The following is an 18,977-nucleotide window of genomic DNA, read 5'->3' on the forward strand; positions in this document are numbered from 1 at the left end:
GAATTACCCGCCTCGACGCCACGCTTCCATTGGCCGAGAGCGGACCAATCGCAGCGCGGGGGTAGGCTCGAGCGTCCCTGGCGCCCCCACGTGAAACGCAGTCGCCAGATTGAGCACCGCCGCCGACGGCGTTATAGGGGCGTCGTTTCTGCTTGCAATGTGTATCGTGTAGGCGTTGGCGAGGCGGAGGCGAAAAGTTCGCGGCGGTGATGTGTCCGTGAGAAGAACCGGTGGCTTCCTCGGCGTAGGGTCCGGGTCGCACGTGGATCTGCCGCCAGGCCGCGCGATCGCCCGGCGAAGCGAGCACCGGGAGGGAGCTTTGCGACGCGAGGGCGCCGACACCCGAACGCCACGGCCACGTAGGGGCCGCCCGTCGGATTCCGCCGCCGTCTCCGCAGGCGTCCGGGCACCTCGAGCACGGTTCGAGGACGACCGTGGGCGCGACCTCGGAGGAATTTCGGCCTCGTGAAATGTGCGCCGCCGCCTCGGCGAGGGCACCTTCCGCCCCGGCAGGACTCGGCCGGTCGCGTCACCTGGGTCCGGAGGGCCCGACGAGCGGCTGAACCATTCGAGCCCGATCCGCTCACCAAATCGGCCGCGACGCCACCCTGGTAACTATCTTTAACGATATCTCTTTAACCCCTTTCCTAGGAACGTCGTCGAGAGCTTGATTGAGCAACGGCCGAACGCTTTCGTGGATCTTGTCCCAGACCGAATTGGTCCAGCTGCCCTATCGGAGTCTACGAAATAAGCTCAAAAGTCTTCCTTTACGAGGCGACGATGCTCGAGATCGATCGGTGCATTTAGTCGAGACGTGGACCAGGGTTTCGTCGAACAGCCAGTAAACAAGATTTTACAAAGGATAAATTCCGAGTAGGGACAGGCTCGGATGGTCCAAGTTAATCGGAGAAACTCGTCGTTTCGGTTTGGACTAAGTTTGGATGTTCTCGAAAAGAGTCTTGGGAGCGGATTGTAGTATAACGTTACGATACGGAGCATGGATTAATTTTTTACATGGAGCCGTTTTCAACGAAGACATGCAATAAAATCAAGAGTCAAACCTCTGATTCTAAGAGGCACTCGATTCGACCGGATAATTTGGAACGGCCTGGTCGGACTCGTGCTTCCAGAATCGTAGCATCAGGGACTTTGATTTTCGAAGGCCTAATAAAAGGTCAGAAACTGAAAAAATATTTTAGTTCTTCGCTTCTTCACCTTACTATCGATATAACGTGCCAAGCCAACGTTTCATTGGATATTTTGTTTGGATGCGGGCAAGAGGCAAATTTCAGCAAATTATATACACTTTAGTCGGTCATATTTCAACATTTGCCGAGGTTGCAATTCCAGGGTATACCATTGAGAAACGGATATTCCTCGTCCAAAAAGTGCAGAGTCCGTTTAACAGCCGTTCAATTTAACGCTTTGATTCATGGATATATATTGCCGAATAACTGACATAGAGCGCAATCGAGAATGAAACGAAAAATTTTAATTTGCTCACGTCCGTTCCAGTAAAACGGCGTCACCTCGGAAAGGAAGAATTAACGGAATCGATCGTTACTCGCCTTCAAGACGAGTGGAATTCGCCTTTAAAATTTGCCCATCTATTTCAGGCACGTCCTGCCTAATTGTCACCCTCTGACGCGCCTCCGTTCCTTGATGTTAAATACGTTAAACGATGTAGAGAAAGATACAGGTGATAAATGTGACGCGATAGTTGAAAGGCAACGAAACTCCGGTGGTGGGGCAATCGTAAAAGCCGTGCATCGCCCCGGTCGAGGGACTTGAATTTTTCTCGGGATTTCAAGTTATCGACAAGTGCAGTCGACACTTGGAGTAGGTGTACGTAGACGCGTGCAATCGAATACGTAACCGAGAGCAAACAACGAGGAAACCCGCCGCGGCCGATCGAATCCTCGATATCGCGGGACACTCCGGAGTCCTCTTGTCCCCTCTAATCCTCGCCGGGAGATACTTCCGCGAGTTTCTTTAACCTCGAACAATATCGGGAATGAAATTAAATCTCCCAAAGCAATACGAATTTTCTGGAGATACCTTATTTTCTCGCCTATTGCCCCCACGGTTTCACCCAAGATTAATTAGTTAGACGTTGTAAGGGAGGGAGAGACAGGAAGGGGAGAAAACGATTTCTACGTGACATCTTTTGTCCGCAGGCTGCAGCAGGCTGCAGCAGGCTGACATGGACATAGACGAGTGAGGGAGAAGGGAGGCGACACGCTTCGGAATTGCCGAAAATCAGCGGGGCGCCGAGAGCGAGTTTCCGCGACTCGGACCAAAGCGCGCGGATTATCTTAACTCTCTGGAATGTAAGGGGGACCACCTTGGCTGCGAAAAACTCCGGACGAGGTATGTAGCGCCACGGCTTCCTCCGTTCCGGAAATTCCGTAGATCGGGTCCGTAGACCCGAGGGTAGCGTTTAACAAAACGGAAGCTGGCAGACGAGCGTTGGAAATTTTTGGATCCTGTTACGTTCTTATTTCTTGATAAGACTAGGAGAACAAAGCGGTCCAAAGTTTCCTCGGCCATTTGAACGACACTACATCGAAATATCGAAATCACGCGAGAGGGTTCGCGCCGTCGCGGTAAGTTCCGCGACCCGCCTCTCCGGACCTCGGTTCCACCGGGGATCGGACGGGACCTTAATCCAGGAGGTCGGGAAATGCGCGTCAAACGGTTATTAAACGGCGGAACGCGTATCGGGTCGCACGGTAACCCCGGGACCGAAGGGGAACCCCGCCCCGATCCCCCTCGCGAGGCGTCGCCGCCATCTTCGAATCAGCTGGTTACCGCGAGACCGCCATCTTTAAATGCCCGCCTCGCGGACACGTGTCGCCTCGCAGGTGTACCGCTTGATTATTATCAATTAACGAAGTTCGGGGTCGGTCGGTCGAGCGTAGCGCTTAATTGACATTTCCATTGGAGCCGGGGGCAGCTCCAGCGGAATTGCCGGACGACGTTGCGAGTCGTTCCTTGGACGATTTTCCCATTGATTTCTTGACTTTTTTCACGTTTCATAAAAAATCGCGCGAGATCTAGCGAAATCCTCTTCGTCGGTTCGTTCCACTTGGACGCGGTCTTCGACGCGATACCATCGGGGATAAACTTGTTGAATTCGATCGAACGGAGTTCGGGCACGTGCGATCTTATCGGTACCGAGGATCTCGACTCGGGGCCTCGGTCGGATAAAGGAATCGCGAGAGGGGGGACGCGTCCCTAAAATTCGATGTACGCGTCTCGGGCGCTTGTCCGGCGTCGACGCCGAGGAAAACCGCCGCTAATTCCCTGTGGCTTATCGCTGATATCGAGAGTTACCGTTTCCTGACGTGGCACGCGAAGGCGTCGCAGGGAATTCAAAAGGAACACGGCCGGTATCCACCGCGATGGTTTTTACTACGTGGAGAAAGTATCGGAACCGAAGGTGCCGTGATATTTCTGTCATACCGGGCGGAAACGTATCGAAGGTAGGAACGTTCGTCCACCGAAGAGCGGTTCGTCGACGCGGGGAAAACGGACGAAGGGGGTCAGGCCAGACGCGAAATCGGGTTTTTATATCTCGATTTCGGAAAAGCGTTCGCACGCCTTCCGATGGAACGTTTTATGCCGACATTTCGAGAGTGGGAGATGGGGACACACATATATATAGAGGGAGAGAGAGAGAGAGAAACGCTTCTCGACGGTCGTGGATATTCCGGGGTGTCGTGGCGACACCTCTGCCGGCATGGGCGACGACGAGGTAGTTTCACGATTACGACACGATTTTATCGCACGTGAGAGATTTTTCGTATTTCTCACCGTTATCCGCGGATTTCACGTCCCGCTTTACGGTTGTACGATCCGCGCGAGAGCTCACTCTCGGGTCCTACGATCTGCGAACCCACTGGTGAGTGTTTTACGGGTTCCCTCGACCCGCCCCCGGGACCTAACGTCGCGCGATTTCAAAGTATAGGTCTTTTTTATCTTTCCCTCCTCTTTTATTCCATCTTTTTTAATGACGAATAAAATCGTTACGTTGCGTAAAACGTACGTATCGCCTCGGAATCGAAGGGGAAGACGTTCAGGGTAGTCATTGGGCCGCGATCGCGCGGATGCTCGGGGCGTCCCGGAAAAAGGAGATCGGACCGGCCGGCGAGGCAGGAAATGGATATCCTCTCGTCTTCCTTGAGTCGGTCTCGGGCTCTCGCCGATTAGTCATCGCGCGGGTGCGAGGGCACGTTCCTAAGCGATCGTCGACGATCCCACCGCGCGGCGCCGCCATTGTGGATTAGCCGCGTCGACGAGGGCGAGCTGGAAATTAGGATGCGAGGAATGAATTATCCGTGGACTTCGGGAGCGATTCCACGACGGGATACTCTCGGAGTCGAAAATTGAAGTTTCGAAGCGACTACGTCATTTCGCGCGGAAAGGGTCGACGGAACGCGGCCCTCCGAGTCATCGGCGGACGTCGACGGGGGTCTCCGCTCCTCTTCCGCCACCTCGAGCGGTGCCGAGCCGTCGGTTCGTTTCCGTCTCCCTCCGGTCCTTCGAGAGGCCCCCGAAGTCGGCCGCGGAACTCCTTATCTCTTCTTATCGGTCTCTGCCTCATCGATCGCCCTGGCGCGGGTCGCGTCATCGATGTTTCCGCTCTCGGGGCGGGCCGAAGCGCCCTCTCCCGCCCTTCCGTCGCGTTTTCCCCGCTCCCTTTCCCGGCAGCTTCGCCCCGAGATGACGCCTCGCCTTCGCCGAAGAACGCGCGGGACCGCCACCGTCTTGGCACGACGCCCTCCGCCTTTTCTTTGCTTTCGCCCCGATAAGGGGAATTCGACCCGGGGGTCGTACGTCGGAAACCGTAGGTCGCGCTCGTTCGGATAAACATCCTCGGAATAATTCGAACAATGGCTCGGCGGATGAAGAGCCAGAAGGAACCCGATATCGGAGTTCCGGCCGCGACGTTCCACGCCGAATCTCGAGGTCAGCGTGGAAGGGACGGAAAGTCCGATTCGGGAATCGGAAGGGTCGTCCTCCCGAGTCGGTATTTCGACCTCTTTGATAAAGAGGAACTCGAGAGGCAAGAGACGGATCTTGGAGGTCCGGTAACCGGCGATGGTTAATGGGAGTTTACGCAGTTGTCGTAAAACTGGAATACCCGTTACTCGTTCAACCGCGATCCCGCTCGTTCCGCGCGGATATTTCGCGCCGCGGAGCCCGGAACGGTCCGAGGGTACGTCGTTACGGCAGAAACCGACCTTACCCCGGAGATACGGCGGGTTTTCGTTTTCAAAATCACCCGGAAGGACTCGGGCAAGGCGCGGACTCGCGGACGCGGTCCACCTTGGAAACCCGGCGACGACCTCGCGATCCGCTTCCGCGTCGGCGAATAAATAAATCAGTAAATAAATAAATAAATAAATAAATAAATGTAGATATATTCCAGGTCGAAACCGCTTAATGGAGAGGCAGGAATACCGTTAGCGGAAAGGCGAAGTCGCTCTCGTATCCGCGGAAACCCGAGGTGGCGGGATTAATTCGCGGCGTGTCGGGTTTCGAGGTCTCGGCGGTGTCTCCCCGAGGGGTCCTTGGTCCGGGGCCTGGAATTCTCTCCCGACTCTTCCCTTCGTATCGTTTAGTGCCTTAATTACCTCCCCTTCGTCCCGGCGAATTAATGCGATTAATGCCATTAACGCTCCTACCTTTCTCGCGGTGGAACCCGAGCCGCGGACGGCCTCCTTTTTCAGGGTGGAGGAGGAAGCGCGGAATTATTTATCCGGCGACCGGAACGTATTTCCTTTTTATTTATTTTTTTTTCGCGTTAACGATTCGGAGTCGCGAACCCGCGACGTTCGTCTGCCGGTAATCCATCGACGCCGGTGGTTTACAAAAACGTCGGTTTCCGTCGCGGGGGGAATTGCGGCTTAATTGCCCAATAACGGCGGCAATTACGCGCGCAATTGAGAAATGATATTTTGTCGGCGAGCTAACGGGTGCCCTCCTCGAGGCGCGTTCGAGATTCGGCCTGGCGCGGACGTAACTCGTGTTCCCCTCTGTTTCAGGTGAGGACATCCGCCGCACGGGAGCGAATACCAAGGATCAGCTGGTATGTCAAGCAATCAGCTGGTGGATTCCTGTCTGTAAGTGTCGACGACTCCTTAGGGAAGTAGCTCCTAACTCCGTAGCGTATCTCGGTCGAAGGTCTCGCGTAGCAGGGGCGACGGAAAGAGAAACGCGTCCTTCGAGCTCGCTGAGCCGATTTGGCCCGTGACTCGTTCGAGCCCGGTCTTTAAATGGATTAGATCGCTACCGATCGGTACCGCGCGCGGGAATGGACCGACGAAGGTCGACTCGATGCATCTCGGAATCGGGAACGGCGTTCGGCCGCTCGGCCGACCTCGTTAATAATGGTTAATGATTTAAAACCAGGCTGGTGAACCGGCGGATCGAGCAGCGGCAGGAGCACAACATAACGCGCACCGAGATCACGCAGAGGTGATTAAACCGGAATAAGTTTTGCGCTCGACGAAAGGGTCGGGCGGCTTCCGGCATTCGTTTGGCGCGGGAATTCGAATTCGGCCCTCGAAGACGCCCGACCCGTTCGGTAACGACGCCGCCGTCGCGGGGCTGTTAGCGCGTTTCCCCGACCCAGTTTTGCCCGTGCAAATAGTTACCTCGAGTCGAGTCTCTGCGGCGCTAACGATCCCCGCGAACCCTCCGATCGGAACGGCAAAGTCCAAAGGGAGTTCCCTTCGATCGTTCCACGGGGTGGACGGTTCCCGAGGTAGTCCGCCCTGTCGGGGAATATCTCGAGAACGGTAGGTCGACCCCGCGGGATACCGCAACGGAGCTTTTCCATACGACTTTTCGCGAGGCGACTCTTCAAAGGGAAATTCAGAGTTTCGGGGGCGTATCTTGTCTCGTTGCGGTCACCTATTTCCGCGCCTAGCGAGTCCATCCATATATATACCGCGTATCGCCGTTCCGCGAGAGGAGAATATGACCGTGCATGCGTTTTCAAGGAAACGGGCGTTTGCTATCGCTGAGTTTTGCTCGTCGACCGTTGATTTTTGCGCTGTAGTTAATTTGGCAATTTTTTGTCGAGGGCGATACGTTCCTTTCCGGTAGTCGGTTGGTAGTCGATGTCGTTGCGTGCTATGTGTTCGGCTGGTCTTGTGGAATGTTTTGTTTTTAACGCTAGGACGCGGACCATGATTGCGATGTACAGTTGCTCGTTAAAAATGTCCGCCACCGCAGACCGTATGGACTTTTACGGGCAACCGGCGTTAAAGCCGTTTTAACGCTCGTTCCAAACGATTCCCAAACGATGTTGATTTTAAGGTCGCTCCGATAACTCCTCCGAGCCCGTAAAAGGTCCGTACCGTTGACGGGGTGAAAATGATTTCATTTGACGATATGGAACGCGATGTTTTGACGCCTACTGCTTGATCAGTTTGCGGAAGCAACTTGAATTCTACGGTGTAGAATTTGTATGGATACGTTGAGTAACGCTTGAAAAAAAATATGATTACAGACGTGTTCTTCAAGAGAAAGGCCCCGACATGCCCCAGTACACGTAAGTGTTAAAAGAGGAGCTCGGTTTAAATAAAAATTCTCCGGTAGAGAGGAAGAAAAAATAATAACGATTTCAGTGGACAGAGCGACACCGATTACCATGGGAGTAACGGACAAGCGGACACTCATTCTTTGCACTCGTCCCACCTCTCGGTGCAGGAAGATCCCCTTCTTATCCGGACCCACAAACAACAAACCTCCCAGCAAGTAAGTACGACGCCACCTCGTCTACACCTCGGTCGTGACTTATGGTTCCTCCTCGTCGTCCTCAAGGTGGCGCGAAACACCCCCCTTGCCCGGATGCTAAACCCACTAACCGGGGCGGAAAACCGTCTGAAGCTTTTCGGGGGCTCTTCCGGACGTAGCTGCGGGCGAGATCGAAGTCATTCGTTTTCCTTTCTTCTCCTCAGGTAACCACCGTGACCAAGGTCGTGAGGGAGGTCTCGCACATGGAGCCAGACCCTGGAGCCGTGAGCTACATGTCGGTGCCTCTGATGTCCCAGGAGTACCAGCACGCGGACCCGCGATACGCAACGGACCCCTACATGGTCAGCTTCGACCACTACGACCCTTACCTGGGATACCCGCCCCAGCCCGGGTACTCGGGGCCGCACGGGATCTACATACAGAGGTCCCACTCACCTCACAGTCCGCACAGTCAGTCGGAGCACAGCCACGCCTCTCCACCACACGGTACGCAATTTCGGCCGTACGCGGTGCCGTCCAGACGAACGTAACGTAACAACGGACCGCAGTCCCGGCGAGTTGAATAAATAAACGATTAACGCTCGGCAGAGTACCTGCGGAAAGGCGCACCCTACCTGGAGAGCGGTTACAACGACATAGATCCTGGACTGAACCCTGGACTGCAGGATCATTATCGCATAACTTCGAGCCCCGGTGGACATGGCGATCAGTACGGTACGTGTATTTAGCTACGGGCAAGTAACTAAGCAACGTCGTCTTAAGGCGAATCGAGCACGCGTCGCTCATCGGTGGTGCGTTTCGTTCCCTCAGACCAAATCAGCAACTCCTGGAACATGGATGACTCGGGCGAGCCCTCTCAGCATCACGGTAAGAAGCGAGTTGCGTCCGAAGGCAACGGAAGAGATGAAATTCTAACGAACCGTTTTCGTTTTCTCAGACGAGGGCAAGGTGGCCTACGGGTACGTGTCCCCTTCGCCGTACGGTCCCGTGGGATATGGACCGGCCGTGGGCGTGGGCCCCGTTCCGGTTCCGGGAGACGTTCCCGGCTACGACGAAGGACATCCCGTGGCTCTGCCCACGGGAGTACCTCCGGGAATGTTCGAGGACGACGTCCACCTGCAACGGCTCCAGGCCAGACACCCGGGAGTCCCAGGGATGGCCAGCCCATTGGACGACGATCAAAAGTCCATGCGATGGAGGGACCCGAACCTCTCCGAAGTGATCGGCTTCCTGAGCAATCCCAACAACATAATCAAAGCGAACGCGGCCGCTTATCTGCAGCATCTCTGCTACATGGATGACCCCAACAAGCAGAAGACGCGTAGCCTCGGCGGCATTCCGCCCTTGGTCCAACTTTTGGACCACGATAGCCCTGACGTCTACAGGAACGCGTGTGGCGCTCTCAGGAATCTCTCATACGGCAGGCAGAACGACGAGAACAAACGCGCCATCAAGAATGCCGACGGGGTCCCCGCGCTTATCAACTTGTTGCGAAGGACCTCCGATGCCGACGTCAAGGAACTCGTCACGGGTGTTCTCTGGAACCTGTCCTCCTGCGAAGTACGTTTCTCTATTTGGATCGATACGGCGACGTTAAAGTGTATTCGACGATTCAATTTAGTTGGAACGTTAAGATTAACGCCGATCGCGTCAACGGTGGTTCCAGGACTTGAAGAGATCCATCATCGACGACGGCGTGACGATGGTGGTGAACAACATTATCATCCCCCACAGCGGCTGGGACCCCAGCTCTTCCAGTGGCGAGACCTGCTGGTCGACCGTCTTTAGAAATGCCTCCGGAGTCCTCAGAAACGTCTCCAGTGCCGGCGAGTACGCGAGGAAGAAGCTGCGAGAATGCGATGGTCTCGTCGACGCTCTGCTCTACGTGGTACGCTCCGCCATCGAGAAGTCGAACATCGGCAACAAGATCGTGGAGAATTGCGTATGCATCCTGAGGAACCTCAGCTACAGGTGCCAAGAAGTGGAGGACCCTAACTACGACAAGCATCCCATCCAATCCGCCGTGCAGAACAGGGTAGCCGCACCTGCCAAAGGTGAACATCGGTGCAGTTTTCTTCGTATGTGTTTGATGTCGCATTTATTTCTTGGGTGATCACTTTGAACATCGGTCCAGAGCAATACATGAAACGGATATGCTACGAATGAGTTCGAAGTTTAAAGTGATCGGCCTATTGCGAAAAGGACGGAACGCCAGTTTCTCTCGTTGTCGTGAGCGTGGGTTTCATTTTCGTTTGGTATCTGGAGAAAAATCAGAGGTTAAATTAATATGCGCTGGAACCTTCGTTTGCCACAACGTTGCATGTTATACAATAAGAATTGAATTAAAGTACCAACACGGGAGTCAGTGCCAATAGCCAGTGCACCTTATCTCGGTGCATTTGGAACGAACGGAAAACGAGGTCAGTTGCATCAACTCTACGAGAAAGACCTCTTGGATTCACGATAGAAAAAATCGATTGAGATCTGTTAAATTGGCAGCTAAATGATCTTGTCTGCAGATGGTTATTAATATCTTTAAGTTTTAAAAAGATAAAATTAAAAGCGTTAGGTACGGGCTCGTGCATAATTCGGCTAGAAGTAGCTTTACCCTTTTAATGAATTTTACTTCGTTTTTTTTTTTTTTTTTTTTATAGACATGCTGTAGTTTCGGTAATGCTATAAATTCTAACTTAGTCTCAGAATTGTTGAGAATCCCCTTTCCTATTTTTAGAGGCACTTTTTTTTTTCCTTCGTCGGGTAGATACAATCATTTCCAATTAGTTTTTGCTTTAATCTTCTTAATCTAACGTAAGTTTACCACCAGGCTAAATAGGCAAAAAGTTCGGTTGGATTTGGCATGAATTAAAATCTGTTTCAATCTTTTTAGCATACAGTTTATGCCAAGGTAAGACGTCATTGCAATACTTCCAAGTAAATTAGACATCGTTGATCAATCGCTAGTGGATCTTGCATGCTTTTCGCGAGCAGGTAGCACGGTAGATACCGGTCGATTGGAAATCGTCGACCTGCGATGCATCGAGAGCGTTGAAAGGGAAGAAGATCGTTCTTTTTTTTTTCTCATGATGTTGGTACCGCCGCATACGATATTGCGATTTTTCGGAGGAATCCTGGGAGACGCTTAGCGTTAACAAAGAATGTAAAATAATGGAAACTGCCCTTTTTAGAGGAACTTGTCCCTAGTGAAGTTTCGCCATGTCTCCTCTTCAAGACAACCAGGAGAATGATTTGATTTGTGTTTCTGCCTTAGGTGAGAATTTGGGTTGCTTCGGAGGCAGCAAGAAGAAGAAGGACGGCCAGGTCGTTCAGAAAGAGACGACCACCGCGAGGACCACCAACCCCCGAACGGAGCCCGTCAAAGGAATGGAGCTTCTCTGGCAACCGGAAGTCGTCCAGTCGTACTTGAGTCTACTTCAATCCTGCTCGAATCCGGAAACGCTCGAGGCCGCTGCGGGAGCTCTTCAGAATTTGGCAGCCTGCTACTGGCAGCCGAGCATCGAAATCCGAGCTGCCGTTCGGAAGGAAAAGGGACTTCCGATTTTGGTCGAGCTGCTGAGGATGGAGGTGGGTCCAAGGCTGATCGCCATTTCCTTTTTCGGACTCATATTTAATCTTAACGTAGAATGTTATCTTTTAAATAAACGTAACTCATCGTTGGGTTTCAGGTGGATCGAGTGGTTTGCGCCGTTGCTACGGCATTGAGGAATCTGGCGATAGACCAGCGCAATAAGGAGCTAATAGGGAAATACGCGATGAGGGATCTCATCCAGAAGTTACCGTCTGGGAATGCCCAGCACGACCAGGGCACCAGCGACGACACCATCGCCGCAGTCCTCGCGACATTGAACGAGGTTATCAAGAAGAACGCCGAGTTCTCGAGGTCGCTACTGGACGCCGGCGGGGTAGAAAGGCTCATGAATATCACGAGGCAACGACAAAAGTATACGCCTCGTGTTCTCAAATTTGCCGGTGGGTAGTAACGATTGATTCCTTTTCTTTTCACTCTCACGTAGCTCTCGACGTAAGGAACGAGCGTCCGAGATCTTGGTTTGGTTAATCGAGGATGCACTGATTTCCGTTCTCGCAGGACAAGTATTATTCACGATGTGGCAGCACCAAGAGTTACGAGACGTTTACAAGAAACACGGGTGGAAGGAACAGGACTTCGTTACGAAAACCGTGGCCGCGCGAAACTCCGGCCCGAATTCACCGAACAATGCCAATAGGTAAGCGTGATCTCTTCGGGTTCTATTATTTTGAGTTACTTAAAAAGAAAGGTGCCTCTTTTGATTTCCCTGGACGATCCCCCGCACTCGGTTGATTTTTCTAGAAGGGAAGAGTAGTCCAGGAATGTTCGGAATTGCGTTCTTTACCCTGAGTTACGTATATTGAGTTCAGGGACTCTGCCGTACCTCTTAATTTCATTTCCTCGATCGGTTTTCAAATATTTATTTCGTGCTCCTAAATGCAGAGTCCCGATTTCATTTAAAGCACTTTATTGCTATGTCAAAAGTAGTTACGATTGCAGCACCTTGAATCGACCAATGGCAAGTCAAGGCAGCACGCGGTACGAAGATCGAACCATTCAGAGGGCCAACCAGAATTCTAACAATGTTGGACGACCAACGATGTATCCACCTGTAAGTAGACACGAATAGAAGCCATGCAAATCATTTTCAAGTAAGTCTATTACATTGTCATGCAATTTTTCTTTATGGAAATCAGTTGTCCAAAGTTTATATCTAACACCAAATGAGGCACGAGTAAGAGGGGTCAAATGAAAACGATAATTCTATCCTGATCGGCGTAAATCGATTTGAATATTTTTCATGTCACCCGCGTATGATGAACTAAGAGAAGGATAAATAATTGTGAATTAAAAAGAGAAAAATTTCTCGACAAAGCGATAAAAAGTTGCTGTTTTCACCTAAAATCGCGAATTTCGCCCTAGCCGAGCGGCGATATAGTGGATCTTATTTTCTCAACAGCAAAACGAGGAGATTACAGTGTCTGATATGCAGTATCCCAAACAAGGAACACACGCGCCACCCGCAGGAGGCGTTTGCGTATTCCCAACAAACCCCGTAAGTCATTAGACTCTCGAAAATAGAACTAGACCCGAGTGATATTACGTCACGATTATTGCGACGGAAAGGAGAAGGAAAAAGGAAGGGGGAAGAGTACATTGAGGGAATGACGTTGCCAATCGGCGATGCGTCGTTGCTTTACGATAAGTCAACGTCACGATTCTCGTGGACCTCGTTCACCTTGTAACACTTGTGTGTGTTTCACCGACATTTTTATAACTTACACGTAGTCGCGATTCGTAGCTTTTCGAAATGTACTTTGTTACTTATTGAGGCACCGTCTGCGAATCTCACCAAGTGACACGTCATTGCATCCTTTGAGAAGTTCAACGCGAAATGTGAATAATTTTTTTCTTTTATAAGTTGTTAACGTTACTTAAAAAAAAAAAATAATCATTTGCAGATCTCCACCAATCGAAAGTATTGGAGTTGAAATTTTTACGACGCCGATTACACGAATCGGTGTGATTTTTTCTACGAAAATCGAGTGCCCTGCAGCTAGTATACAGTATTTTCTAATAAGAGAACTAGATAATGAAAAGATATAAATATAAGTATAACATATAATGCGCGTCCTGATTTTATCTAGAGAAGGAAAAGTGCACTCAATTCCATTCCATCGAAAAGAAGAGTTTCATTCTAAAGAATTAGTCGAAGAAAAAAAAATATTTCGACGTTGAACAAGTACCGTTCGGTTTTTACATTTTATACGAGTCATATTTACGTTTGAAAAGCTATTAGAAAAATGTGCGTCCAGGACTCTGGATGTCGGCGCGATGACTGACAAGGGCCCCGTGAATTATTTCAGTCGTGGAAAGATAAAAACTAGCACGTAAACTAAGTCAATTCCAATAAGTCTATTGCCAATTCCCGCTAGCCGTCGTCTTTTTACGCGAGATCGGCGTTCTTCTAACGACGTTCTTCATTAATTTCATTCTTGGCATGAGCGAGACACGTCCTACACACGAGCGGGAGATTGATGCGGCGGAAAGAGAAGGTGCAAGGAATCTTGGGTTTATTATTAATAACAGTTGTATCGTAACCAAGCGAAATCGGGGCGGATTAGGATTCCGCGGTTTTGGGTCGGATCCACTGACCTACATTAACTGGGTATTTGGGCGCCACTAATTTTTCATGTTTCGATTTCCGATGGCGCGAAAGAAGTTTTTTCCGTGGATTTTTAGACCCTCTGCCACAACGATAATTTTGCCCCCGAAATTATTCTTGAAAATGTAGAGGGTTCGGTCCTTCGGGTGGACTTCGGAGTGGCATCATAGAGGTCCGATCTCGCGATTCCAATTAATATAAACGTATAAGTAAGCGAATCTAGAGAACCATATTAAACGGACTGAAATTAATGCAGGGTTTAGCGGTTTACTTAATCCAACAAAAAAAAAAAAAAAAGGAGGAAAAAAGCAAAAATGGGAGAATCACCGTCACTTTTGTTCTTTCCATCCGTTAACAAAACTCGAATCGATTAACGCGGTATTTATTCGCTGTACGCTTGGTCCACTGTAACCGGATCACCCGGACACCTCCGTTATCTTCGGCGACCCGAACCAGTGGCCGAAAGAAATGATGCGCCCAGCAAGCGACCACGGAGGGGGTCGCTCGGCAGGAATTACTTTGGGTACCGTTCTCACGGAAGCACATTCGATAACGCGTATAGCCGTCCATTTGGTCAGGAACTAATTTTGACGAGTCCGACCGGTCGACGTCGGTGAACCCAAAAAACGCTCTGCGTTCGCGTAAACTTGGGCAGCGTTTTTTTTTCCACGTTGACGACGCGAAACTCGGACGCTGTCGAAGCCAGCGGAACGGCCCATTTATGAGATGTAACGATGTAACGTGTTGCTACGTGTGCAATAAAAATACCGGACAACTCCAGCCAACGAGGTACTTCAGTTGACACCGCACCCAGACGCTCAACCGATCGCGATAGAATTAACGGAAGCGCGGAGAAGGAGGGGTGTCGCCCCGGGCCTCTATAAATCGCTCCGGAAATCGCTCCGGAAATCGCTCCCGACGCGGAACGCCGCCCCGGTCTCGCGCTTGACCCTCGACCCCGTGCGAGTTTCGTTGGTACTAATGTTGGCTCGTGTGTGTTGCAGCAGCCAAAACCCGGTGAGCCGCTCTACGCGCAAGTCAACTTGGAGAAGAAAAAGAAACGGCAGTATGAGCTGGGGGTGGTGGGCGGTCAGGGTCAGGCGCAGGTGGTGGGCGGTCAGGGCCCGGTGGTGTCGGCCTCCCAGTGGGTCGGGGTCGGCGTCGGGGTCGGGGTCGGGGTCGGGGACGGGATCGGAATCGGTGGCCAGGAAGCTCCCGTCCCGACGGTCAGCGTCCCGCCGAGTTCCACCGCCGTGTCGGCCGGCGATTCCTGGGTCTAACTCGGCGTCGCGACGCCCGACGAGGTTTCGCCGAAGACGCGGGAGAGGAGGGCGATCGCCGACCGGCAGTGGAACTTCCGGCGCTCGGTGGATTCTCGGAGTCGACTTCCGTCCCGCCGCGCGACCGGGAAGCTCGTCCGGCCACATCCGCAGCAGTAGGCGCGCACCAATGGCTCTAACTTTAATATGCACGATTCTAAATTAATTTTTACGACGACGCCGGCACCGGCTTTACTGTATTCACGCCACTCGTGCAGAGGCTAACCGCCTACCGGTTGAACGCGCGGGCACGTTGTACGGTCCATCTCGACATGTATCGGTAGCGATGCGGCAGGGTCTCTCGTCCACCGACCCTGGTGTCGCTGGTCCACTCCGTCTTTTTCTAATTACAATTTTATCTCGAGGAACTTTCTTGGACGCGAGAAAACCGGCTCGACCTCGGCTTAAACGTTTTTTCTATTTAATCTGTCCCTACTTTTCTATGGGCGGACGTAGGACGAATCCAGACCCTACTGGGTCCATGCGAATATATGCACGTTACGTACGTATGGATACATAAACCGATAAGTATAGTATATACCACGACTTAAACGTAAACTTCCGAGGCTGTGGGTGTGGCAAAGGATGTGAACCCGCGAAAGCGCTCCGTTTGCAGCATCCTACGTAATATACAAATTTTAATAACGATTCTTTATCGCGAGCGAATGCGAGAAACGAGAGAGCGAGTGACCGAGATAAATAAGAAATATTATTAATGGCGAGAGCACGCGTGACGATTATTAGTTGTAATTAATTCGCGACGTCGAGACCCTCGAGAAGTACACCTGTAGAAAAATATGCGCGACCGAGAAGGGAAAATATTTGTCGTTATCGAACGGTTACGAGATGCGTATTAAAAAAAAATAGCCCGTACACCTAACAAAGTACACACTTATACATATATATATATATATTATATAAATATATATATACTCGTGTTCTATTTCTTGAATAATATTACGATAGTTGAAAGTTGTTTATGGAATGACTGGACGAGGGAGAGGATGTACAGGGAATGAAGGGGGACGTACGGGGAAAGAAATAGAAGCGGGGAGAGGGAGGGAGAGAGAGAGAAAGCCACTAGTAAAGGAGAACCGTGCGGCAGGTTGAGGAATGCGATTTTATACATATTATACATATTGTTGCACCCGGTATTAATCAGACTCTAATAATTATTTCCGCGAATTACGTACCGCGATCGGAGGATCGTGAAATCCCCGTTTGACCGGTTGGCAGATATTAATCGTCCTCTGTTGTAATGAAGGCTTTAAATCGAGATACTTTAAGGACATGGCGTATAGATAAGGTTGGCACGAGGAAAGAGGATGCGAAGACAAATGCGTTGATGTGCTCGAACGAAGCGATTAACTCTGAATAATTGATCTCGGAATCCGCTAGGCTACCATTATTTTCGCCCAAAAATTTGCCCAAAAATAGCGTCGCGTTTTTTCTTCAAAATAGTCCAGAAAAGGCGACGCTAATTATGATCGTTCCTAATCCCTTCTCCAGAGGAACGATTTTTGCTATACGAAATTTCCATAACACTTTTAGTTATAATTGTATCTTTGATGGCAATCAATGTGTTCAATGTGAACAGCAGTATTCTACGCTTTTCGTAGTCTTCGGATAAAATATCGATATACGTATACACAAACGCTGAGAGGAACGTTAAGCTGGTTTAACCAAGTCTTTAGTTGAATCGGATAAACATTTCTTTCGGTGCACGAGTGATTTAAATCGCACTTTTGAGAGAGAATTGAGTATTAATATTAATTAATACTGACGTTCTACCCGCGTGATATAAAATTATTCGCTATGTGGTAAAAAGGGGTGTATATCAAAGAGAGGGCGAAGGAGCAAGTCGCTTCGTTTTAATGTACCGCATAGAAAGATTAATAGAAAAACGTTCCCGTAGAGAACATTACTATGATATTTGCGTAATGAATATATTAACGAACGGCGCCCACCCGCCGTATGGATGTTGGAATATATCGATATGCATGCCGGAACGAATATTATGGTTTCGATGGCTAAATCTTTTCAAATTTCTTTGTCGGGGAGCAGTTCTCATCTCGGAAGCGTGGAAGGCTTTAGTCATTGACTCCGCACACAGTGGGTACCAGTTAAGTGCATTTGAACAGTCTAAGTCGTGGTCATGAGTGTATTTCGTTTTTCGCTGCAATACCTGTACCTCGGAAGGCATTTTAATGCGGTATCTCATTTCTTCCCTGCGAAGCTGTCTCTCTCGCTAAGATCTCTATTCTTCTTGAACCCTTTTCAAGGCGACAAACAACGTATTCAGAAAAATCGCTCGGAAGAGCAAGACTTTCCATCCGAAACTATCTGTTAGAGACCCCGACCAAACGATGGCAAGCGAAACAGTGCCAAGGCGTCTTAGTATCCTCCCGACGATAGAGCAGGACCTCGATTAATCCACGAATTAGCCCGAGAACTTATTGATCGTAATTTTTATACGAAAATGGAATCCGTCTTTAGCCAAAGCGTTTGTACCAGAGGGGGAACTACTGAATTATCTCGTCTTAAACCGATTGCGAAATGATTTTTCGGCCGGTCTATCCGGTTAATTATTTCACCTTTCGAGCGTGGATTTTTTACATTATTGTACATGCAACGTGTTTTTCGTATATCGATAATCGTGCGGACGATTCAAGATGGTTCGGTAGGAGTGAAAACCGTTGATGTAACGCGAGGAAGCCAGTACTGTCTTAAACAAGAGTCATACACTAGATGCTCCCTAAACTAAGTAGCCCAATTGAATATTTATTGAAGGTTTTACATTTTCCCCGAGACTCGAGCGTATTAGAAAAAAGGGGGAAAAATTGAAAACGAAGGTAGCTACGCATGGGAATCTTTCGAATTTTACCTGGCCATTTTGTTTCCAAGCGCATAAGGAAAAATTTTGGAAACGAAGGGCTACTCGGTGTTCAATTTTGTCCGTGGAATTTTTCTACCTTACCTTTCTACGACGATTTATCAAAATTATACCGTTTACCAGGCTACTGTAGTTTAAGGTGCGCCTTGCGGGTAGGAGCCTAAACGTGCGGACGACTTTTGGGAAGTCGTAGCCGAGAAACGGGTCAACTTTGAAGAACCTCTAAATTCACGACGCGAGGGCGTCGTGAATTTAGAGGTTCCTCAAAGCCGCGTTTTCGGCCACGAGCGAGGCGTTCAACGGCGTTCGGAGGCCGAGGTTTCCCCTTTTTCGGTTTAACATAAACGGTAGTGGAATTGGACGACGCGAGAGTCGAGCGTATTCTTTGATTCCCAACGTATCGATGCGGACGGATGCTTCCTCGATTCCGGGGCTCCCCGGGTCTCCCCGAGCCGCGAGTCGTCGGGATGCCCCGGAACGAAAAGGCTCCTCCGAGGAACGACCAAGGCTTTCGGATATCCGATTAACTCCTTCGAGCGGTTCTTAAGATAAGTTTATAATTTTCTACGAGAACGGTTTAACCGAGCATAGCCGTAAGATCTGAAAAACGCTCAAGGGAATCTCTCCAGAAGTCGGATCGTCGAGGCGCGTACAAGGAAACCGTCTCCTTTTTGCCTCGAATTTGACGTCTCTCGCGGAATCGTTCCTTCCTCTCGAGCCGATTAAACGATCTCGCGTTTTATGAGCGATCGTTGGCGCGCTAATGTCACATATCAAGGGATA

General features: G+C 50.4%; 1 protein-coding gene across 3 annotated transcripts; it reads left to right on the plus strand.

The window, feature by feature from the left end:
* The first annotated feature begins 83 nt into the window (after positions 1-83).
* Positions 84-17,217, plus strand: LOC105698820 (catenin delta-2). Of its 3 annotated transcripts, none has more exons than XM_012423405.2 (16): positions 85-611; positions 2,178-2,370; positions 6,051-6,128; positions 7,523-7,564; positions 7,641-7,770; positions 7,974-8,256; positions 8,359-8,484; positions 8,581-8,637; positions 8,708-9,330; positions 9,437-9,848; positions 11,039-11,352; positions 11,454-11,757; positions 11,876-12,014; positions 12,305-12,428; positions 12,777-12,872; positions 14,987-17,217. In XM_012423405.2, exons 3-16 carry the CDS (start codon positions 6,097-6,099, stop codon positions 15,260-15,262), a joined length of 2,958 nt encoding a protein of 985 aa, XP_012278828.2. In that variant the 5' UTR covers positions 85-611; positions 2,178-2,370; positions 6,051-6,096; the 3' UTR covers positions 15,263-17,217. The 3 variants fall into 3 exon arrangements, with proteins under 3 accessions (XP_023289803.1, XP_012278828.2, XP_023289802.1); XM_023434034.1 differs by having other exon boundaries at positions 9,437-9,824; XM_023434035.1 differs by lacking the exon at positions 6,051-6,128 and having other exon boundaries at positions 84-611.
* Positions 17,218-18,977: the final 1,760 nt, after the last annotated feature.

The sequence above is a fragment of the Orussus abietinus genome, unplaced genomic scaffold (genome assembly GCF_000612105.2).
Source record: "Orussus abietinus isolate OABI.00-Male unplaced genomic scaffold, Oabi_2.0 scaffold12, whole genome shotgun sequence".
NCBI lineage: Eukaryota > Metazoa > Arthropoda > Insecta > Hymenoptera > Orussidae > Orussus > Orussus abietinus.